A 25,248-nucleotide genomic window follows, 5' to 3' on the forward strand; every position below is an offset into this window, starting at 1 on the left:
CTGGTTAGTGTGTGTGTGTGTGTGTGTATATATATATATATATATATACCTACATACAAGTACTATAAATATTTCCAATTTACATTCATTGCTCTTACAATATAGTGTTGTTTAACATCTAATGATTTTTGTTATATTATCTTAGAAATTGTTACCAGTACTAAAGTACAATGCTTAACAGGCAAGTAGTCGTTGATGAGGTCCACTTCAGAACATCAGGCTGAATAGTGACTGTTCTGTCAGTGAGCAGCAGGGAATGACCTCACTGGCCAGATGAGCAAACCTAGTAACCTCGAAAGAGACAGAAACAAAGGCTCTTTGTGTGAATGAGCAGTGCTCCCAGCGTCCGTAACAGGACGTGAAGGGCATGAGCACTACAACAACACGCTTGTGTGTGTGAGAGCCAGTCAAAATAGACAAAACACACCGATAACAATGTCATTTTTATTTCAACACTTTATCATTTGTAAAAGAACACTTTGCATTTGAGTCAAACTATTGATAGCTTTGCTGTTGTGTATATATATACATCAAATAGTTTGTCTCCTGAGGTAAGTTTGTATTTTCACAGAATAACTTCTTCATTGGTTCAAGTTTGGTATATCTACATAGGTGTACATACTTTTAAAAGGTCATAAACTCCCCTTAAACTATATTCAGCTTTATCTTTCTACTGTAGGTATCATTTTAAATCCCACTAAGTGGCCTTTGTGTATGACTGAGGAAAGGCTTTGAGTGATCAAGTTCAGTGTGAATGAGGGGAAATACGTAAATGGGGATACCCACTAAGACAAATCACTCATCCGATAGCAGTCTGGCTGAAAAACTCAATGGGGTTGTTGTAGATGTGTGATCAAACGTGCAACTACAATTTGTTTCTACATACTAATTTTTCTTGAGTTATAATTCAATTGAATGGCCCATTCACAGCAAGGACGATAACTAGAAAAAGTTTCTTCTAATCCTAGGTGAATAGTCCACCAAAACAAGAAAGATAGTGACAGAGGAACGTTATCGTTGGAAGCACCCCAGAACTATTTATTTTCCAGCTGATGAACGATAAATATAATGACATCCAATCAGAATCCACCTTGTGCATTTAAAGCGACAGACGACAAAACAGACCTTTATCGTTCTTTGGTGTGAACAGGCCTTAAAATTCGATGAGAATAGGTAAGTACTGTAGGTAAACCGTAATGATAATGCCACAGGAAAGATATGGATTTTTTGCAACACTTTCGATTTTTGTTCTAGTTGAAGCATAAAATTATTGACAGCCAATCAGAATCCACCATCCTTAAACAGCCACAGCGTTTAAAGTGGCATAACTGCAGGGTGCTTATAATAAAGAGAACGTTATCGTTCTTGTAAACGGGACTTTAGTGGCTACTATCAGTGACTAGTCAATCATTTGGTATAGTGATGCTTTCGGAGTAGTTTTTAACACTGTATTTGAAGTGGACGTTTAATACTGTCGTTCTGCAATATGCAAAACGCTAAATGTTAAAAAATCCAATAAATAAAAGAACATTAAAAATATTAAAAATGGCAAGAGGGGAAACTCCATTGGTGAGCATCTTAGCATCTTTGGATGCATAAACAGGCCGACCGTAGGTTGGATGGATGTGTCTGTAGTTGTTCTGCAGGTGAACCTGTTTATCGGCTAATTCCTCCGTGGAATATATCCCTTTTACAAACAGCTCGAACTGTCAAAAGAAAGCAAATGTAAAAAAAAAAATCTTTAATACATTTTTACAACAATTGCATAAATTTAAGGTCTGCAAAACAACTACACAATCGGCGCAACTAAGCGAAATAATGCAAATTGCAAGTGTGGGGCCTCATTACGTGCAGCGTTATTGTGACTGTAACAAACCGCCATACTTCAAATGTGTGCTATTAAACGTATGTTACTCATTTCGCTATATATACAAACATATCGGCTGTTTAATTAAATTTGAACTTTTAATTTGGTAAGATTCCCTTTTAACTGCTGCTCTGCCATTACTGTAAATGAAGAATGTTTATGCTAATACCACTATAGCGCCCCCTTGCAGCAACACTGAAATTGCGTGAATTGAGTATATTTCGGATGCCTTACCTGAGCCCATGAGATATAGATGGGTACTTCATACACGGTCCACAAAACCACCTGTGAACAGGGCGGCGTTGTGAGGCTGCCGTGATAACGGTAATACTGCGTTAGGTTGTTCTGAGGTAACAGATTCATCAGAGGAAATGGTCTGATCGATTTTGTTTGTCCTACAAGAAAACGAAAAGATTTAGATTTACTTATATTTAGACATCTGCACTCTTTTTTTTTTTTTTTTTAATGGAAGCCCTTTTCAACTACGAAAAAAGGGAAAAATGTTCATTGTGAATTTTCATCTCACAATTCAGACTTTTTTTTTTTTTTTTCACAGAAATGCAAAATTCTCAACTTTTGAAACATCGGAATCGCAAGATACAAAACTCAAAATTCGGACTTTTTTCCCCATTGCAATATCTATATCTCTCAATTCTGATTTTTTTTTTCTTTTTTCATAATTCTGAAATTACAGCTCACATTTTTTCTAAGAATTGTGATTTTACATTTTGCAATTCTGAATTTTGTTCCTTAGAATTCTGAGTTAACACTTTGCAACTAAATTTATGTCTCACAATTCAGAAAAATAAATACATCAACTAGGGCTGGCAAATCGATTAATCGCATCCAAAAGGTTTGTGTTAACATAATATATGTGTATGTGCTGTGTATATTTATATGTATATAAATACACACACATACTTGTATATATTGTACATGTACATGTAATATATATTTATATTTTTGTAAAATATAAATATTATAATACATGTAAATATTTTTTAAATGTATACCCAGTACACACATATTTATTATGTAAACAAACTTTTATTTTGGATGCGATTAATCACAATTATTCTGTTTGACTAAGCCCTAACACATACATACATATATATATTTTTTTTTTCCTCAGAAATGCGAGAAAATGTCAGAATTGTGAAACATTTTTTATTCCGTTGTGGAAAAAGGCTTCCGTAACACTTTTTTTTGGACTAAATATAATAATTACATTAATCAAAGTTTACTGTCTCAACTAACCTTTGTAGGCGACAGTAGGAAGTGCATTTGAGATGGATTGGAAGTTTTCATTGTGCAAAAATGTCACCTGTGGAAGAGTAATAACGATAATTAAGTCGGCCTAATGGTTAGAGAGTCAGTCTCGTAATCCAAAGGTTGCGGGTTCGAGTCTCGGGCCGACAGGAATTGTAGGTGGGGGGAGTGAATGTCCAGCGCTATCTCCACCCTCAATACCACGACTGAGGTGCCCTTGAGCAAGGCACCGAACCCCCAACTGCTCCCCGGGCGCTGCAGCATAAATGGCTGCCCACTGCTCCGGGGGTGTGTGTTCACGGTGTGTCATGACATACTACTTCAGATAAAACAATATCTTACATCAACGAAGACTCCAAGCACAGCAAGGCCAGTTGGGTCTTCAAGCGCAGACGTCAAATTTGGATGTGTGGATTTGATGTTGACTATGTGCATCTGCACGCAAACATGGACAAACATTACAAAAAGTGTAAACTTCATAAACAGCTTAGAAATATGGACAACGTGAAGCCCCAAACCTCCATAGGAAATCTCAGATGGTCCAAGGTGTGTTCAGAACCATTTGAAGACACACTTCCCCAGTGGAAATGCAGCTGGATGGTGCGGTAAGTTCCAGGAAGCCCTCCGCCACTCACCTGCATCCCGTTACCCAACTCCAGCACAACTACACACAGAGACACGCCACTTTCAATTCCCACGGAGCACTTCAATAAAATGCAGCTACACCTTGAAGAAGCTTGGGATAAATGTGTCCAAAACATCTTTCTGAAGGTCAATAGTCACTTACCAGAGTGACCCTGGTTTGTCAGCCACCATTGACCTTTATGAGTCAAATTAAACCCCTCCAGGTGCAGAGAGTCTAAAGATTGGTTCTTCATCAGCGGATGGTCCAGGTTGATGGGAGAGTGATGGCTCTCCAGAAGAGGATGGCAAGAGGGGTAGTTATCTCCCCATGCATATGGATCTACCAAGAACAGTTTAATAATGTTTTATGTCATGACAATATAGCAGCATTGAAAAAAATAGTTTGTCTGAATTAGTTATTCTGAATGAATTCCAACAAGAACAAACTACAGAACAAGAACTCACCACAGTGCTCCTCATCATAACAGAAGTCTGAGGGAAAACAGTTAACATTTGTTTTTTTTTCTTTAAGTTCATCAAATCGCTCATTTTAGTCAAAGGCATTGAACTTAACTCCTTAAATCTAAAAGTGAAAAATAATAGCTTTGGAAACTCAAAAGATTTGCCCAAAGCAACAGAAAGGAAACGTATCAATGAATCATTCGTCACTCACCATCATCACTGTGTGCCACGGACAACATCAGCATCAGAAGTAACATCATGCCCTGAAAATGAATCAAAATGTTCCCACTGGTCTTACACCACACAAAATACTAAATGCAAAGCAAACAGGGGTTTAAGTAGTGATCTTCTTGAATGGAGGTAGGATGTCAGGTTTTTTTCTCTGACTGTGCTCATTTGAGCGCGTCGCTGCCGCTGCGCTCGTCCACAGTCTCACACAAATAACTTTTGTTGGAGGAGGAACCAGAGAACGAACACTGAATATATGCAGTGAACAAAGCAGGGGCATTTTGTGTTCTATATAAAATAATGCAAATGGAATGTTTAACAAAGGTAATAATCAATCAAATGTGGGGAATTAATCAAACAAAAATAATAAATTATCAAAAATATTTGAACAATAATATAACAACAACAAGAATTACTATTAATATATAAAACATTATTTTTAATAATACTATTATGATTAATAATAGTAATAATAATAATAATAAACTATTAGTTCACAGAGGCTCCAAAAAAGTAGGCCAATTCAAGTCAGATTTACTACAGTTTTCTTTTCTTTTTTAAGAAATTAGACTGATTTCTGAAGGATAATGTGATACTGAAGACTAGAGTAATGATGCTGAAAATTAAACTTTGCCTCACAGAAATATATATTTTCAAATGTACTAAAATAGGAGACAGTTGTTTTAAATTGTAATCTATTTATTAATTTTGGTTTTTACCCTTACCTGCCTTGGTGAGCAGAACAGACTTCTTTCAAAAACAACTTTTCAAAAATCGACCCCAAACTTGTGAATAACACCTTGCATGATTTTGTTATATATATATATATATATATATATATATAAACGATTACTCAAACGATTAATCGCATCCAAAATAAGTTGTTTACATATATGTATGTGTACTATGTATGTATGTGTGTGTGTGTGTATATATATATATATATATATATATATATATACACACATACACACACACATACAGTATTTTGAAAATATTTGCATGTTTATATTATATTTTATAAATATATTTAATATATAAACATAGCATATTTTTCTTAAATATATACATGCATGTGTTTGTATTTATATATACATAATAAATAAACAGTACACACACATATGTAAACAAAAACTTTTATTTTAGATGCGAGTAATCGTTTGACAGCACTAATATATATTTTATCCACCCATTCTATTTCTATTCTACTACTTTAAAAAAAATAGGCCCACTAACACCAGCATTCACTTCTTTTTCTATTCTATCTACTTTTTTCTTTTTATTTACTATGAAAAAACCTAGCTACATTTACTGTGTAAAATCATTTACGTAGCAGTGCTCTTTTGTGGGATTTGATAGCTTCTATTGTGCTCATTTTAAATCAGTTTGGATGAAAGCATCTGTTAAATGACTGCAATGACATTTTAAATGTCTAAATACATTTTGGGACCACTGTGTACAATACGTAGTTCTTATGAGACAATGCACCTCGTCACAATTGTGAAACAGTAAATCCTTTATTTGGGAATCTCACAACTATGTCACCGATGTCTAATCTCTCAGGGAGCGAGAATTCCCAGGAGGCTTGAGGAACGGCTTTTACATCAGAGAACTGAGTGCTTCCTTACATTGGGGATCCCCCCCTTTGGCTCACATGACATTTAAGAGCGATGGATTTCCACGACGGACAGGGAAATCTCTGAGAAGCGTTCAAAGGAGTCATTCTGGATTCGAGTCATCACGCTCAAACGAATCAAATAACACCCGTTATGAGATCTCAACCCCAGTGATCTGAAACAAAAGGAACGCAAACACGACTGTCGTTCATGGTACAATTTATTTGGCATTTGATTAGATGTACATCTACTTCAAAGAAAAAACTAAACAAAAGCCCTCTGACAAAAAAAAGCAGTACATGACATAAAAAAACTAAATAATTCAAGAATATCGACAAATTCACCAACTGTTGCATTCTACATAAAACATTTCATGATGCTTTTTTCCTTTTCGCACCAAGTCTATCTAGAAATAATCTACTTTTTTTTTTTTTTATAAAAAAAAGTTTGCAAATGGGAGGCAGGAAGAGAGGAGTCAGATGTGTATCGAACCTCGGTTTGGAGACGAGCGTCTATAAGCATAGCAGAAATGAAGAGTACAACAGCAGAAGAGACGTCCTCTCTGCATGCGCAAAAGAGTAAAACATGCAACCGGAGGTCTGCTAAACATTCATGCCAACTTCTACATTACACACAACCAGTTCACATGTTTAACGCACGCACACACACACACACGAGAAACAAAAGCTGATGTTCACAGGATTGTCTGTGCTGATGAAACCCTGGAATTAAACGCAAAACAAAGACTATACAGTGAAAGAACATTGACCTGGATGACAAAAAAAAAAAAAAAAAAAAAGTGTAAATCCTCGATTATTTTTTGGCGCTGGTGATGGATCTTTAGAAACAGGGATCTGCTGGCTGACTTCACACGAATTTTCTTTGTATTTCAGCCCAAAGCAGCAGGGCTGTGTGCTTTTCTTGTGCAAAAACTTTCTTTGTACAAAATGCCTGATTGTCATTTAGTTTGGTCTTTTTGTTGCTTTTCCAGTCAGAAATAAATCATATTGCCTTATACAAAAAGCAGTGTTTGTTTCAGTGAGCAACAATGCAGACCAAATCTAAATGTAATATTTGAGTACATAACTCATTCAATGGAAAAACTTCATCCAAATGGCAATTAAGTAGTCTGTAAATTGATAAATGACGCAAAAGAAAAAAGAAGTGTACATTGATGCACTCGTGCATGCAAATATATGCTCACATTTACTTAGTGTCAAGTAACGAACGGTTGTTATTGGTGATTTACATCAAAATAATATTGAGAGCACGTGATTTACAGGTGCTGAAAATGAAAAACAGTCTCACACACACACACACACACACACACACACACACCTCATAATTCATCGTAGGCAAGTCTAAACATGGAAATCCTAACTCAGGATCTCAACAAGAAGAAATATCTATTTCAAACACCATGATTTGTTTCAGCACAAGGTTTGAGATCAGTTTGAGAGGCGAAAATGAGTGAGAATATTTATTACGCAGGTAAATGCTTTTTTGTAACAGTTACATTCTCAATTCAAAATGTATATTAGTGACAGACTTTCTGGATCAATCTATGAAGAAGTGACCAGATCATATTTCACCACAAAAAAAAAAAAAGTGTTATATTTTGCATAAATATTCCTCCCTGCAATTCTCATTCCCACAATGAAAATAATAATAATAATTATTATTATTATTATTAACAATGCAGAAAAAAACTCATTAGATTTTTGTTTTTAATTAAAATTGAGTACAGCAACTATTATGTATATACATACGTACATATATATACACATATACACACACTTGTATATTGCCAAAAGTATTGGGTCACCCCCTTCTAATGAACATGTTTGACTACTTTAGTAATTTCTATGAGTACAAATCTTAATGTTTAAGCATATAATGATATTCTAGGGAATTGTGTGCTTCTAATTTTATAGTTTGGACAGGACCCTTTTCTATTCTAACATGACAGTGCTAGAATAGAACACATGATTGATTGAGTCAGTGTGGAAGAACTTGACTGGTCTACAGAAAGCCAAGTCCTGATCCCAGCTGAACACCTCTGGTGTGACTTTAAATGCAGACCTTGAGCCAAAAACTCGTCACCAAACACCAATGACTTGTATAGACACTATAAGGACAAAAGTGTTGGGACACCCCCTTCTTCAGAACAGAAAAAGGCACTAACAAAACTGTGGCAACAAAGATGGAAACATAATTCATGCATGTAAAAATTGTATTTCCATCTCTGTTGCAACAGGTTTGGACGTGTCTAAATGACAGTACCCTGATGGACAAGTCATTGGTGTTTGGTGATGAGTTTTTGGCTCAAGGTCTGCATATAAAGTCACACCAGAGGTGTTCAGCTGGGATTTCTGTAGACCAGTCAAGTTCTTCCACACTGACTGAATCAATCATGTCTTTTTGAACCGTGTCTTATACACAGAGACACTGTCATGTTAGAATAGAAAAGGGTCCTGTCCAAACTGTTGCTATAAAATTAGAAGCACACAATTCCCTAGAATATCATTATATGCTTAAACATTAAGATTTGTTCTCATAGAAATGACTAAAGTAGTCAAACATGTTCATTAGAAGGGGGTGACCCAATACTTTTGGCTATATATATATATATATATATATATATATATATATATATATATATATATATATATATATATATATATATATATATATATATATATATATATATATGCACAAGTATATTAATTTTATTTGAGATGTTATTTTTTCAGCATTAGGGTTATGAAATAAAAGAGATGTGTTTGAAATGTTGTAGACCACTGAATATTTTGAAGAAGTTTTGGTGTATTTGAGTTACATGAAAGTAATGATGCATAAGATAAATGGTTCAATAAACTTCTATGCAAAATATAATTACTTTTTTTTTTTTTTCGGTAAAAACAGGTCATTTCTTCACAGCTTTCATGAGATTCATCCTTTTAGACTTGAGCAAATGTGACAATGATCACACCAAAATCTGTTTTGACGAAGTTCACCTCCCAAAAGAATCTCAAACGCTTTGACATTCTTTTCCAAAAACGAGGCGATGGATTTGCATCACCATGCCACAGCAGGACACTTAAAAATGGCTGAAACTCGTACCTCCATCTAAAGGAATCAAATGGTTTTTTTTTTCTTTGTTTTTTGAGTTTGTGCTACTGATCCAACAGACAGAAAATGTAAAAACCAGACATCACAGAACTCCAGATAGTAAGATGGTACCGCTCGCGTCTAAACGGATCCTTCCCATAGAGACGACCACTCAAGAGTCAGTTTAGACAGAGCAGTAACGAGTCAAGGAAAAATAGCTTTTTTGTGCCAGGAAAGAGTCAGTGTGTGGGACACGATTCCAGTGAGAGAACGGCAGGTCGTCTTGATTACACCACTAAGGCCTAAAAAGTCTGTCAACCTGGTGATGGACACGTGCCAGTGTAAACCTCAGAGAGAGGTGCTCTATCGACCCTCCACGACATCAACCGATGGCCGACGGGAGTATTTACATGTGACGCTCACGCTGAAAAACCGCTGAATAAAAACCCCAAACAATCGTCTTTTCGTTCGTGTCAGAAGTCGTTGCTCTGAACAGGAAATCTTCCTCGAGTCCTACATCCTCTAACATGTAGTAAAGCGCAGTCTGGACACGTACCCTACACCACGGTGCTGAGCGAGGGGCCGCTGCAGTCTGCCGTGGAGCTCTGCGTGATGCTGCTCTCTGATTCGCTGGGGGTGTCCGGAGACACCAGCAGGGTGCTGCTGTCGATGGAGTCCTCGCGCTCCTCCAGGGGTGGCGGCAGCGGGGCGGGGAGCGCTGGCTCGGGGAAATCCCTCTGGAGAGAGTCGGCCGCGCCGCTCATGTGACCAGTCGCGAGCGGAACCCCAGTCCGTCCTGAGGAGAGAACAGGAAGTGAACGAAGGGTCAACCAAAACTGCTGTCCAGTGTTCAACTAAAACTATTCAAAATCATTTTCATTGATTGAAATACAAGTATTAGATGAAAAATGTAAGCATGCAAGTAAATGTAAAATTATTTAAAAAAAAATTAATTTGAAGTACCACCACCATAAATTTAATTACTAAACCTGAAATAAAAATAGAGCTAAACAGAAAAAATTGAAACATTTTAAAAATAGAAAGCACACATCAAAAGGAATAAAACTTCAACTAAAATAAAAATACAAAAATTAAAAGCTAATACAAAATATTGATAAATACTATAATAGCATGTAAATAATTCTGAAGTGAAGTATAATACTAATAATACTGAAATTGTATAGCATAACTACAAAAACAATTAAAAATTAAATGCATGACAGAAATTATTTGCTTCAAAGTGTTTTTTAAATGTAAAAAAAAGGATTTGTTTATAAATATTAAAACACACATATACATAGTTCTCTAATACATGAAAATCATTCATATATACACAAATATTGTGTAAAATGGTTATAATCGATTTGACTTTTTAATCCGTATTAAATGCAATATAATATTTTCAATTGATATTCCTCTCGACATAGTATTTTTGGGGGATACACTGCAAAATGCATTCTGGTTTTGCTTTATTTGCAAAAGATACATATGATGATTCCTTACAGTTTGGCCATTATTAGGCATCTTAGAATAATAATAATAATAATAATAATAAAGTTGTCTTGGTAAGCAGCTCACTAGGTTTAGGATCAAAGCTCCAGATTGTGATCTATAAAGACTATAAATATCATTAATTTGAAGATGATAAATCATTAGTTACTTGCATATATATAGAAAAGACCTATAAAAACATCATCTGTTGTTAATCTTTGTAAAGACATACTGAGGTCCATGTAGAGGATGCTGTCTGGGTTGATGGAGGCCTCGTATGAAGGAGGAGGGTCATCAGGGTGGTGGATATCTGGGTACTTGTAAGCAGCATACGGGGGCGGAGGCTCCTGGAAGTGGAACGCTCCACCTTCACCATCATCAGAGAGGTGCAGAGGTGTCAGGCCCGTCCCGAACGCATCCGGTCCGTAATCAAACCCAGGGACCCTCCGACCCAGATTAAAATGATGCACTGTGAAAGACAGAGATGATTCAGAAAAACAGCACTTTAACATGTGCATATATTCAGACGATCACACGGGGCCTTACGGTTTCCTCCAATGAGGGTTTCGATGCGTTCCCGCCGGCGCTGCCTCAGTCTGTGCACCATAAAGAGCAGCAGCGAGAGGATGAGGAAGGACGAGATGCAGCTGACGATGAGCCGCATGCCGCTGGCCATAGAGTCAAACAGACTGCTGCCATCTGAAACAACAACACTAATGAGATTTACCACTACCAGACCACAACCTGAGCAACTGAGACAATGTGCAGCGGTAATAGACAGACAAACGGGCAGATATTTGGTCATAAGGTACAACGTTTTGTGAATTCTGTCCATTTTTTACACACAGTGTGGAAAAGGACTAAAACTAAAACAATAAATTAAAACATAGAAATGCTTTAAAAATAAGTAAATAAAAATTACTAATTTTGAAATAAACTAAATAAAATCTAAATATAAAATCATACTATCATATTAAATCATCATACTAAAAATACAATAACTCTATTTTCTTAAGTAATTTACAACTAAGCATAACAACAGAAACAATTAAATACATAACAGAAATGTTCTTTGCAAAATATTTTTAACGTTTTCATATTTATAAATAAATAACATTTTTATTTAAAAATTAAAATAAAATGTAATAAATGACAATTGCTTTCACCCCAGACCTTTAAATTATTATTATTTGTTGAATTTCCAGGAATTTGCCACTCAAATTAGTAATACTGGAGTGAAGTGCTCGAGAGATTCACAAATGATTCCAACAGTAGCATTTATAAACTAACTGATGCATAAAAAACTAATATTAAATATTGTATAGAATGGTTATAATTGATTTGACTACTTTTAGCAACACTTTTCATGCAATATTGAATGTAATACAAACAAAACTAAATAGTAAAACAATTTTTTTTTTTAAATGGTGTTACTCTATCACAAGACTGCACTTTCAGCACATTCTGCTGTCCAAATAATCTAAGAAACAAATACATTTAGTGCTAAAATTTGTAAAAAAACAAAAACTTCATGATAGTTTGCCACTTATGAGATTCTAGCTTTACAGTAAGATAAAGCAGAGTAGCTCCACCTAGTGGTGAGACTTGGGAACAAAAATGTGGCCCTGGACCAGGGTCATAAGGGTCCATGTTTTAAAAATTGAGATTTATACATCACCTGAAAGCGGAATAAATAAGCTTTCCATTGATGTATGGAAATTTGTTAGGATAGGACACTATTTGACCGAGATGCAACTATTTGAAAATCTGGAATCTGAGGATGCTAAAAAAATCAAAATATAAAGTTGCCTTTAAAGTTGTCCAAATGAAGTTCTTAGCAATGCATGTTACTGATCAAAAATGAAGTTTTTATATATTTACGGTTGGAAATTTACAAAATATCTTCATGGAACATGATCTTTACTTAATATCCTAATCATTTTTGGCATAAAATAAAAATCGATAATTTTGACCCATACAGTGGATTGTTGGCCGGTGCTACCCATGACTGGTTTTGTGGTCCAGGGTCACATATGGGTGCAAAATCACATCTGGTGCACATTTAAAGATTTATCTTCATTTAAAGACATATCTGTCCCCTAATCATCAGCTGTAATACAGGGATTACATTCAAGCACAACTTTGAAGAGACTGTGACAGTACCGGGATCCAAGCAGGTGAATTTGCAACACTCTTTAGGGTCCTTGCGGAAATGCTGGCAGCCCTGCGGACGCTCACACAGGGCGGCCACACACATCTCCGGCTCGCCGTCATGGCACGTGCAGCTCAGACACGGGTCGTCCCCTTTAGGCGTGAAATAATAGCCCTCGTTCACCACGTTGTCTTTGATGTCCACACACGTTTGTCCTGTTGACGAAACCGGTCAGACTGATATCAGTACATTAGTACTAACATGAATAAAACTCCAGAATGCAATCAAACAGGGGTCTTCTTTACTTCTCTTGCAGAGGAAGGGGAATTTTTTGTAGCAGTTTTCGGCGTGCCAGCTGTGCAAGCCCCGCTCGTTCATGCTCTTGATCTGAAAGCGCTGCAGCTGGGCACAGAACACGTTATCTTGGGTTGGGTTCGCCTCGCCGAAATTAGCCAGACCCTCCGGAGGCAAAAACACCTGCATGGACCCTGTGAGGAACAGACAGCCGGATGAGGGAACAGGGAACGCCCACAGATGAGAAACATTTTATGTAAAAATCTAAATCCATTTTCTTCATAAATTAAGAAAACAGCTTAGCCCCCCAAAAAAATTCAGTCATTATTTACTCACATTTATATGCCATTTGAAATCAGTGTTGTTGTTATATATATATATATATATATATATATATATATATATATATATATATATATATAGATATAATGAAAATATAATTTTTCAATTAATTAAGTTCAAAATGAATTATTCGCTGAAATCAATCAGCATTAATCAAGTTCATTACAGAAATAGTGAGGTTTGATCTATTCAATGAAAAAATTTGGCGATTTCACAAAGCCACCCTCAATGATTTGTTAAAAATTAAAGTGATCTGTGAGTTCAACTCACTGATTCAATGATCCAGTAACAATTAACAGACTACTAGATCATTTACTGTGAGCACCAACTTAAATTTTACTCTGACCTTGTAAGATTTGAAATATAGCAATCAAGTTATTAGGACTAATTTTATGGTATTTTATTTTGGCTCATTCGTTACATTGAAAACAGATATTCTTCCATTATTTATTTTTTTGTTCACTCTATTCCTTAAAATAATTTGAGATGAATACCAACCTTTATATGCCACTTCCCAACGGCCCTCGAGCGAATGATTCTGGTTGGTAATCACATACTGATATCCCACCCAGAACCTGCAATGACAAAGACCATCCACAGCGTTCAGAACTCAAAACCGTAAAAGCTCACCTCTTCCTCAGAAAACAGATTCTCACACTCACTTGCACTGGTCCTTTCGCTCGCACACTTTCTCGTCGAAGTCCACCTCGATCTTGAGGATGAACTGCAGCTCTTCATTGGTGCCGAACGTGGCGAGGGAGCCGTTGACCTTCTGACAGGTTTCCACCGCCTGCCAGTAGTTCTCGCTCCTCAGGTAGACTTTATAACAGCTGGCCGTTTTTTCATAGTGGTGCCAGCCGCTCGGACACTTCCCTGTGTTTAAAAATAGAAATATCATTATTTAAATTGAAAAATTATTTAAAATGTAATGTATTGTATTGAACAATAATGGGCATTTTAATGGTATTTCTTTCTTTCACCACCCTACTGCTGTGTTCAATTAAATTAATTTGATATAAATATAGTATATAATACAAATATATATATATATAGTCTACAACTCAGAAGTTTGGGGTAGTTTCTTATGCTCATCAAGCCTGCATTAATTTTAATGTTTTATATATATATTATGTATATTTATATATACATAATAAATATACACGGTACACACACATGTATTATGTAAACAAATATGTTTATTTTGGATGTGATTAATCATGATTAATCCTTTGACAGCACTTTTACAAATTAAAAATAACTATTTTCTATTTTAATATTTTAAAATCTAATTTTTTCCTGTGAAAAAGATTCAATTTCAGCATCATTACTCCAGTCTTCAGTGTCACATAATCCTTCAGAAATCATTGCAATATGCTGATTTAATGCTCAAGAAACATTCCTTATTATCAATGTTGAAAACTGTTTTGCTGCCTAATGTTTTATGGAACAACGATACATTTTTTCCAGGATTCTTTGACAAATTAAAGTTCAACAGAACCGCATTTCTTTAAAACAGAAATAATTTGAAGCATTAAAAATTTATTTTACCATCATTACGGTCACTTTTGTTAAATTTAACACAACCTTGCTAAATAAATGTATTAATTTCTTTGAAAAAAAACCCCCAACAACTTACAGACCCCAAACTTTTGACTGGTAGTGTATATAATAAAGTGATCTAACAATAGTGAAATAATGATGACAACAATAATATGTCCTTCTATTGCACAGGTTAAGCTCTTATTTGCATTTTTGATTTTGCACAACATTTATTAATATTTTTTTTTTATGTTTTATGTGATTGCTAATGGAAACACTGACATAGTAATGCAATATGAGCACATGTTCACAGTTTATGAAGAGTGTGAGTGTCAGGAAGATCTTACTGTTGAAGCGCACTGGCTGAGCGACTCCCATGACGTCCTCCACCGGCTCAAAACCGTTGGTGTATCGATACCGCTCCTCCTTTATTGCTGCAACCGAGCAAAACAAGAAATATTAGAAAGCAGCTTGAATACAAAACGCATGTCCTCTTTAATAAGGCCGAAATATACTAGGCTGAAGCATAAATCATGTGTGAAAATGATCCACATTTGTTTGGAAGGACATCATTAATAATAAGACACTACAGGGTAGGTCATAGCATCTTTTCAATGAAGCGGTCGATCCAGTTCACAAAACCATTCTGAATTATTTGAACTCATTGGTCTCAATGTAAAATCTGTGCCCTGAACCAAAAGCAGTTGAGTATCACTGGTGTAGGCTGTGTAAGTTAAACAATGTGCTTTCAAAGAAATCATGACGCTAAAACCCTAATCCACAGCAAACGCAAGGGAAACGGAGTGGCAGCAGGTCTGCTAACATGAAACAGTTTCTAAGAATCTTATTAAACCTCTTCCTCATTTCCTGAGAGAAGGAGCACTAAATCTGGCAACCAAACAAGAATTAAAGTAAGACTGCAGATCCGTCAAGAAATGTGCCAACACCTCCTGAGAACATCGGCTCGATTACAGCAATGTCAGAAAAGGGCAGTGCAATTACAAGCATGAACTGAGTATGGAACCCTGCAGTGTTTTCTGTCTAATAACGATTACAGCTTCAGCGTAATGATCGCTTTTAGACTTTTGATGACATTTAATCTTGATACATATGTATTTGCTCTGAAATTACTTAAACTGTAATAAAAATAAAAATTGTATTTATAAAAAAAAAAAAAAAAAAAAAAAAAAATTGTAAACAGCCATTGAACAGCCACAAAAAAGCTCCAACTACAAAATAAATAAATAAAATAAAAAACATGTAATGCAAGAATTAAAATACAGAAAAAAAAGAACTATTAAAAAGCAAAACTTAAAAACGAAGCACATAAAATTACTCAAATTAAAACTAAAGATAAAATGAAAAAAAAGAAAGAATAAAAGCCAATTTAAAATATTAACTATAATAAAAAAAAACGTAGTTCTCATTTTATATAATATATAAATGGACTTATATATTATATATAAATAATTATAGTGTAAAAAGTTTACTACTAATAATAATAATTATTATAGTTTTAAAATATTTCCACAACAAAAAAAACTAACAGAAAATACATCATTATTATTATTAATAATTATTACTTGAATAATATTTACTTATACATATTTATAATTACATTTTGAACTGTTTTAAAGATGAATCAAAGCAAGTTCATTTTTGCTACTAAACTGAAGTTTACTTCATAGACACTATTAAAACATCTCAAAGTGTTTATAACTGAGTAACATGGCTTTAGTTCAAATTAATGACTTTATTCAACTTATCACACTTTTTACGTATTTTCAACACATCAGCCCTATTGGACAACGCAGAAGAAATATGAAATGGCATCTTGCTGAAATATAGGCCTACTGTATTTTATCTCCTGCTACTGAAAGTGTCACTGAAAAGTTTACGAGACTTCAAAGCTCATCATAAATTAGAGGAAGCGATATGAACACAAATCATCTGATAAAAACCGGCAAGATTAAAATCAATAAACAAACACGTCACTACCTCAAATAACCCCAAAATGTCCCAGTCTATGGGTTTACACATAGCCTACAACTGCTTCCTGATTATCTGGCAACAGCACCAATACAAAGCACTAATCTTCAGCGTTTATGGGTTATATTGTCCTGCATTCATGTGCTCGGGGTGTGACTCTGATCAGCAGTGCTTGAAGGAGCTACGAGACACAGATCACATGCTCAGCAAATCCGCTCAGTAATTCCTGTTATCCCGTCCAAGAATCAGACTCTGAGCATCGTCTCTCACTCCGGGGGTTAAGACACAGAAACCACAGCACACGGGCAAAACAAACCAAAACCCAGGGTGACAGGACAAAACCCAATAAGTTGGAAGTGAAAGCATTCCTCGTGCAGACATAAGCACAAGTGTGTTTTTACAGTGCATTGCACAAGAATGTGGCCTTGTGAGCGTATGTGTGTGTGTGGGTGTGTGAACTTACTAGGGCAATCTATCTCATCGCTTTTGTCATCACAGGCGGTCCATCCATCGCACTGCCAGGACAGAGGGATGCACTGCATTTTTCCGCTCCGGCAGGCAAACTGGCCAGGACTGCAGCGCAGGTCTGAAACACAGACAATACGCTGAGCCAAACTAATCTAGAAAGACAAAAGCTGTAGCAGAGACTCCATTATGTGTGATTACAAATAATCATGATTTATTATGCAACAGGAAAAGTCTCCAAATTTAGATGAAGAGTCGTTCCACGTTATCAGGGACATCAGTGTCAATGTCAGGCTTAGCCAAATAAGACTCAAACAGGGTCAAAGTCAAACCGAACCAACAGGAAACTCTCAAGATAATTTGTAGGAATTCCAAGGATCGCAGCTTACCTGTCAACAGTCTGGCCAGAGCGAGCCGTGGACCTGCGGGGGGGTGAGAGAGGGAGATTGAGTGATTCCAGCTATATAACATTACCTAATCTCTTAAAGGCTCAAGAGACAGTCTGTCTCCTGGTTAGCAGGGTATAAATAACAATAGACAGTACTGATACGTCCGCATTTGCAAACAAAAGTCAATTCAAGTGACCAGAAAGCTCATTATTTTGCATTTAAAAAGCATTTATTTTATTCAAATGTGAACTTGCAAAAGCCCTACAAATTGGAAATTATATTTTACTTCAAGAAAGCAAAGCCTATTTTAGGATAAATAAAAATGTAGACAAAACACAAATTCTTATCAACGCTCAGGAAAAAAGTATAATAATAAATAAATCATATATATATATATAAAAATATATATGCTATGCTATACTACGTTATATTCTTTTACATGCATATAAAATTTATAAAACACACAGGAAAAAATTGAGAACTTAAAATTAAGATTGATTAAAAGTATGTAATAACTATATATAATTTATTTAATATATATATATATATATATATATATATATATATTTATTATATGACATTTAATAATAATTACATAATTTATCACATTTGTATTATTCATTATATTAAATAAATAAATGTCCTACTACTACTACTAATATTACTTTTATATTTAGATTTATTATAATGTAATAAATTATAATTGATTTATTATATTACATGTACATTATCATTATTACTGATATAAATTTATTTTTACATTTAATTACTTTTGCGCGTGTGTGTGTGTGTGGTCCAGGTTTTCCCTATGTTGGATAGTAAAAAATGAAATTTGTGGGGACAAAATTTATGTCCTCATGTGCAAAAACGTTTCTAAATCATGCTGTTATTTTTTTTTTATGTAAAAGTGTAAAAACGCGGAATGTTTTATAGTTTGTACAATATGAAAAGCATTATGTCTATGGACAGTCTTCATAAAACGCAAAAACCTTTCTGTTATCTGATGTTAGCAAACACCCAATTAGCTTGATCCTCCAATCCACAAACAATCTCTTGAGAAAACTAAGCAACCTACAGACAAACAAGTCATATTTCTAAAAAGGGCTCCTCTTCTTGGGAGGTCCAGATATTCAGACGTTCAATCAGTCACCTGTCCAACCCTTGAGTCTAAAGTTATCCTAAAACAAACACAGCAACACTGAGATGCCTTCAGAAGACCAGTGTGTTCTCTACTATGGATGCATTACTAGAACCAGATCTGCACCACATTCACCGCTGCAGACAATAAGACCATTGTGATCAGGTGAACACCTGTTTGACTGATAAAAACCTTCTCCATGTGCCCATAACGTCCAGTGATCAGCAAAATAGTACCAATAACCCATTTGGGTTTTTGGCAAACAGATAAAAACTAAGATTTTAAGTTAAAATGAACGTATACAGGAAAATAATCGTCGACTGTCCTATTTTGAGTAGTTTGTGCATGTTTTGAACACGCATCACACTTTGAGTTTGTTATGCATTAAAAAGTCTTCTGGGTCAGTAGTAAAGCTATGCAAGAGTCTCCTTTAATGTTAACATCACAGCGATCATGTGTAATATTATGCACTTTTAACAAGAGCACACACTGAGATTAAACACCAGCTGTGGGTTTATTTGATGAGATTCAACATGGAGACAGACCGACCCATCCTGCCCTCAAAACAAGTGCGCATAACCTGGGCTTCGCTTCCCCATGGAAATTAAACACAGAAAAGCACATCACAGGCCATTAACCTAAATACTGCCCTATTTATTTGATCCACTGGGTTTCAATGCATCACCTTATATCAATAGGATTAATAAACCTCCCGTCTAACAGAGGAATATCAGAACAGACACCAGCAGAACATCGGTGCTCTGATGTTTCCCCGTCCAGAGCGTTCTGCTTGATCTGTCTGCTCCTGTATTGAACTGTGGCCTACCAGAAACACTAGATTGACTGCAAATGGTTGGCATGTATGGCAAGTTGTTTAAACATTTATTCCTTACAACCTGCATGCATCTATTTTAATGTACTTGTATTTTTCATTACTAGAAATCCAGTGGTGACCAGTAACTTTAGATTTTCATCAACTACAATCTTTTAGTTCCACTAGCAACCATTCATTAGATACTAACATGTGTCTCATTGCTACTAGGCACTATCCCAACAGTGACAAGTAACATTTACAATGCTACTAGTAATGAGTTGAAAATGGTCATTTATTGTATGAGAATCTGTGAGCATATCAACTATTCACTTCCAACTAGTCTTTTAATAGTTACTAATACTTACTTAAGTTTTAATATAGTGCTTATTTAGGAGATGCTTACACAACACCGTTTTCAACTAAAACAGAATTATTTTATGCGTTTTGGCTGTTCATTTACACGACAATGGTGTTTTGGCGGCTTTTTGGTGTTTTCTTTTAAAAACAAGTTGAAATAATTTGGGCTGATGGCTTTAGCAAAAGCATGTTCCATCAATAAACAACTTCATAGCTCACTGTATGTTTGCTAAGGTTTTTAAGTTATTGTTAAAGCTGCAGTCCATAACTTTCGGCGCTCAAGCGGTTAATAAACAGAACTGCGTGCTTCTGGCAGAAGAACATTGTAGCCATAACTACTTCTCTCTGTTTGTCTATGATGAATCACGCAGGTACTGGGCTACTCCACAGCGGAGTTTTTGAAGCCAAAAAAGTTACGGACTGCAGCTTATAAAATCAATTTCCCTATTGAGAAAATGACTGGGATTTTTAATTCAGTTGCGCACCACAGGAACAGACATCCAAATACTAGGACTAGTAAAACTGGAACAGGTACCAGCAATTGTGGGGCAGTTGTGGCCTAATGGACAGAGAGTTGGACTTGCAACCTGAAGGACGTGGCTTCGAGTCTCAGGTCCGGCAGGGATTGTTGGTGGGGGAGTGAATAACCAACACTCTCTCCACCCTCAATACCTCCTCGGGCACCGCAGCATTGGCTGCCCACTGCTCCGGGTGTGTATTCACTACTGTGTGTACACTTGGATGGGTTAAATGCAGAGCACAAATTCTGAGTATGGGTCACCATACTTGGCCACACACCACTTCCCCTTACCAATAACTTGAACATTAGTTGGAAGTAAATAATTGGGTTCACCAGAGATGGCAAGATTTTGCAGTTTGTTACAAGTAACAACGGAATAGATAGTTGGTATAGTGACTAGAAGTAAGGAAATACGTAAATAAGTAATTAATAACAAACATATGTAGTTTTAAGTAATTAATGTTAAAACAGCTTGCCACATAGTATGTAATATAGGCTTAAAGCAAGTAACATAAATAGATACAATGTAGCTTTCAGGATAAATATTAAAACAGCTTGCCATATGGAATGCAATAAAAGGCGTAAAGCTTAAGAAATATAACAAGGTAATAATAAATTGATAAATAGCGGTAGTTAAAGGCCCTGATGGCCTGCGAAAGAGCCTCTGCAGCTCAGCGTCTGTTCATCCCCTTCATGACCGAATACAAGCAGAGCTGCAGCAAATGCATTGATTAAAGCAACACCTTTACCTGTCCGTGACGGATCTGTTACTGTCAGAATGAAGAGGAGAAGCACAAAACCACCGCTGTCAGCCTTCGGCAACATTTATCCTCCATTCATAGTATCTTACACCGGAGAAAATGTGCGAGAGAAAATGCAGTTAAAGCAGCAGCAGCCGATGTTGAGAAATAAATCACAGCCGATTCCGCTTGCTGTGTATATTCCGTCGATCAGAAATAAGCTTCGGTACTCCGATGTGTTGATTTCAGTTGGCTAGGGTCGGGATATAGTGTCATATTCCATGGCTGTTTCCTCTGGTTTAGGACGGATATAAAACAAGATGGCTCCGCCACCGTCCCATCAAAACAATCCCAACCATGTTCTCCAGCCGACAGACGGGAGGAGGCGCTTAATCAACCCCTCATAATAATACATGCATGACATTTCCTTCATGTCTCAGTGTTCACACGGATGTTTCATGGAATATTACACTCTGGCAGCAAAAGTGTTTTAAGCGCATTTGTTTTATTGCAGCCAGTCACATGACTAGGATAATAAATATAGTTAGCACTATAAGGCCTAAAAACCCTGTATATTCATATAGGCTACTCTACTGGTCAAAAGTTTGGATACTTTTACAAGAATACTTTTATTTAACATGACTCTAAAGTCATTTATTATTTCATTTCTTTTGTGCTTCAAAAAATATGCTGTTCTTTTTAACTTTCTATTCATCGAAAAACCTGAAAAAACAATATCACTGTTTAAAAAAATAAATAAATAATCAATAGTGCATATTCAACATTGATAATAACAAGAAATGTTTCTTGAGTACCAAATCAGCACGATATTACTATCTTTGTTGTATTTTTTGATCAAATAAATGCAGTCTTGGTGAACATAAGACACTTCTTTCAAAATACCTAAACAAAACCAAACCTCAGAAAAGATACAAATGAAATGAACAACGTAGCCACTAGATTTTTCAAAGTTGTAAAAAAACAAAACAAAGATTACTGTGTGTTTTTACAAGAAAATACTAAAGTTTTTTTAAAATGTCATGTTTAATTCAATATGCTCCTTGCCATTTCTTTGTAATTATTTGTGAATATTACTAGTACAAAAATAACCTAGGAATACTGCAGGATTTTCATTTTTTCTGCAGGATACCTGCTGGTATCCTATAGGAATTATAAAATCCTGCAGGACACATTGACAATATGTGCAGGAAATTCCTACAGGTTTTAGAATGCACCCAGAAACATGCAGCAAACACAAGTGAAAAATACTGCAGGATTTTTGAGGAGTTTTCTTGCAGGAGTTATTTCCTGTAATTGGAAAGAAAGAAAGAAAGAAAGAAAGAAAGAAAGAAAGAAAGAAATGCCTACATAACTAAATACCTTTTGGAATCTACAGGTTTAGGGTATATAGAGAATAAAACTCTGATAGTTGCTGTAATTTTATACTGTATTTTTATTTAGATTCAAGTAATGTACATTTCATGGAACTATTTTTGATATAACAGGCACTGGCTGTTGGCTGCAATAAAAAAATTGTCCTAACAAACAATCAATACAACAAACAAACAAGCAAACGATAAATAAATAAAAGTATACTTATGAATAGATTATAGGCAATTATATATAAAAAAAACATTACCCAAAACCATTCAAAATGATGCATTTATGCAAACATCCAAGAAGTTTCAATATTCAAGAGATATGAAACTGTAAACTGTACACGTTTTATTTCTATACATTCATTAAAATACCAATCCAGCTTTCTATTTTTAATCCAACTCCCATCTCTTTGGCTGGATACAAAATTCAATTAAAAATTATTACTGTCAATAACGTCTGTGTATTTGACTTGAGTAGGAACATTAAAATAAAGTCTTTATTCTTTTTTTTTTTTTAAGCAAATCAAAGTTTTGGTCGTGGAATACTCTGTTTTACAGATTCAAAGAGCCGTTCACACATTAAAAGAATGTAGGTAAAGTCCTAATTTTATTAAATTATTTTATCGTTATAGTGCTCTAAATTACTCTTCTTTTTTAAAATCATTAAATTGCTGTGTATTTCTAACACTAAAACAAATGAAAATGTTATTTTGTTTTCTTTTTTTGGATACATTATAACAAGACAAGGCCTATACAAAGCCTATATCAAAACTTATTTTAAAAAATAACTATATAAAATGAGCTTTTTGCGTTGTTAACAAAAACGGTCTTTTGTTTTGTATTTTCACTGCTTATAATTGATGACCTTAAGGTAACACTGTTGTCATGGATACAGTCAGCTGAAGGCAACAGGTGAATGATTGATATATATTTGTGTGTGTGTGTGTGTTTATCTATCTATCTATCTATCTTAGAAAATAGAGGGAGGAGTCACCCACCTATGACATTGTCCCTAAAAAGGACATACTGAAAAAAAAGTTTGAACCTGGGGATGTTGTTTCCTACGAGGATGAAAGTTCACCAGCCACAATTATAGACATTGATAGTAAAAAGTACTGCAAACAACAAGACTCAGTCATGATAGAAGATATGTATTTCCTACTTGAGTATTTTTGTCCCTTTAACAAAGAAACCCTCAGGAGGAGGATGTTCAGGCTAGAGGGGAAAAGAAGAAAACAGCCATGTGTGCCAAATGTAGAAAAAAGAGTGGCAAAGAAAATTTACTTTCCAACTCAGTCCCCATCATCTGATGCAGAGCCTCCATTGAAACAACAAGTAATTGCTACATTGCTACTTTTCATTATTTATTCATTGAATCACGAATAGTAAAGACACCGAGGTGCCAATATTGTGTTTTCATCTTTAGGTCAATCACAGAAAGAGTGTTATGTTAATGCAAGAGATAAACAGCATGGACAGTCAAGCAGGGGAACTCAGCTACAGCAAGACATTCAGAAAGAAAATGAAAATCTACGTGCCCTGAATATATCACTGCAACAAAGTATTATTTTTAATATCTGTATTTCTCTGTCTATCCATCTATTTATCCGTCAGCGTGGTTGTCTGCTAGTAATCACTTTTAATTTCATTAAATTCTTCCAATGCTAGAATCCATGAGCCAGAACTTTACACTTGGAACAGACACTCTCAACAACCAAAAATCACAAGAGAATTCAAGCCACAAAAATCCCCCTGAAATATTTGTTTGTTCATAAATATATTCATGTACAGTGCTGTGCAGAAGTTGTAGAAGGCATGTTAACTTCATGCACAATTTACTTTTGTAACTGAATCCAAATTTGGTATGATCAACCCTTTGCCTTTAAAAAATTAGTCCTACTGTCCTGGCAAGTTGTGGACGGGGTGGCACATCATCTGGCAGTGGCAGTGTTTGGATGAGAGACGTTGGCCACTTATGGGCTGTCTGGAAGGGCTAGCAATGCAAACAAAGGCACTACAGCAAAGCCAGCTCTCGATCAAGGCAAAGTAATGCTTATCTTGGGTGAGTTAAATGTCCTTCTTTTTTTTTTCTTTGCACAAACATTGTTACAGTGCAAAATTTTAATGATTGATAAGTGAAATTGCATTTACAGACACAGTACCGAAGAAATGATGAGCACAAGTTACGGGTAAGGTAATAATTTGTGGCACACACACACACACTTGTATTGGTTGTTTATGGGGGACTCTCCATAGGCGTGCTTTCTATTGCCCTACACCTAAACTTACCCCTTACAGAATTTTCTTTGCATTTTCAACCCCCCCCCCCCCCCCATTTTAATACCTTTGTCATACCCATGTCAAAATTGTGTCCCCCATAAACCACCCAAACCAGTGCACACACACGTTGGGTTTTCATGTTTTATGGGAGCATTCCATAGACGCAAGGATTTACAATGTAA

General features: G+C 35.5%; 2 protein-coding genes and 1 long non-coding RNA gene across 3 annotated transcripts in view; 1 reads left to right on the forward strand and 2 right to left on the reverse strand.

Annotated features, from left to right (window-relative positions):
- The window catches only part of LOC306866153, a 527,798-nt gene that overhangs the window by 221,294 nt on the left and 281,256 nt on the right, over positions 1–25,248 (forward strand). The window lies entirely within an intron of this gene.
- Positions 1,497–4,482, reverse strand: LOC306865790 (carbonic anhydrase 4-like; the record flags this gene model as incomplete). The annotated part of the gene is made up of 8 exons (XM_079410592.1): positions 1,497–1,706; positions 2,102–2,262; positions 3,125–3,191; positions 3,479–3,571; positions 3,655–3,800; positions 3,924–4,100; positions 4,226–4,252; positions 4,434–4,482. The coding sequence occupies 8 exons, from the start codon at positions 4,480–4,482 to the stop codon at positions 1,497–1,499; spliced, it is 930 nt and encodes a 309-aa protein (XP_079266718.1).
- On the reverse strand, positions 5,574–21,774 carry LOC306866054 (integral membrane protein DGCR2/IDD-like). The gene is made up of 12 exons (XM_079411025.1): positions 21,417–21,774; positions 17,839–17,871; positions 17,448–17,570; positions 15,343–15,429; positions 14,119–14,329; positions 13,955–14,031; positions 13,126–13,308; positions 12,832–13,035; positions 11,215–11,367; positions 10,901–11,137; positions 9,734–9,973; positions 5,574–6,241 (listed from the first exon to the last, which is right to left on the reverse strand). The coding sequence occupies exons 1-11, from the start codon at positions 21,490–21,492 to the stop codon at positions 9,735–9,737; spliced, it is 1,623 nt and encodes a 540-aa protein (XP_079267151.1). The 5' UTR covers positions 21,493–21,774; the 3' UTR covers positions 5,574–6,241; position 9,734.

Source organism: Barbus barbus, assembly GCF_936440315.1.
Source record: "Barbus barbus genome assembly, chromosome: 47".
Taxonomy (NCBI): Eukaryota; Metazoa; Chordata; class Actinopteri; order Cypriniformes; family Cyprinidae; genus Barbus; species Barbus barbus.

What these genes read in the sequence shown, in the direction of transcription:
- LOC306866054 (XM_079411025.1), bottom strand. Translation starts at nt 21,492, where the DNA reads ATGTTGCCGAAGGCTGACAGCGGTGGTTTTGTGCTTCTCCTCTTCATT. An exon ending in TCTGGCCAGACTGTTGACAG is followed by an intron (nt 17,571 to 17,838) that starts GTAAGCTGCGAT and finishes TCTGTGTTTCAG; the next exon opens with ACCTGCGCTGCAGTCCTGGC. An exon ending in AACCCTCATTGGAGGAAACC is followed by an intron (nt 11,138 to 11,214) that starts GTAAGGCCCCGT and finishes TGTCTTTCACAG; the next exon opens with TGCATCATTTTAATCTGGGT.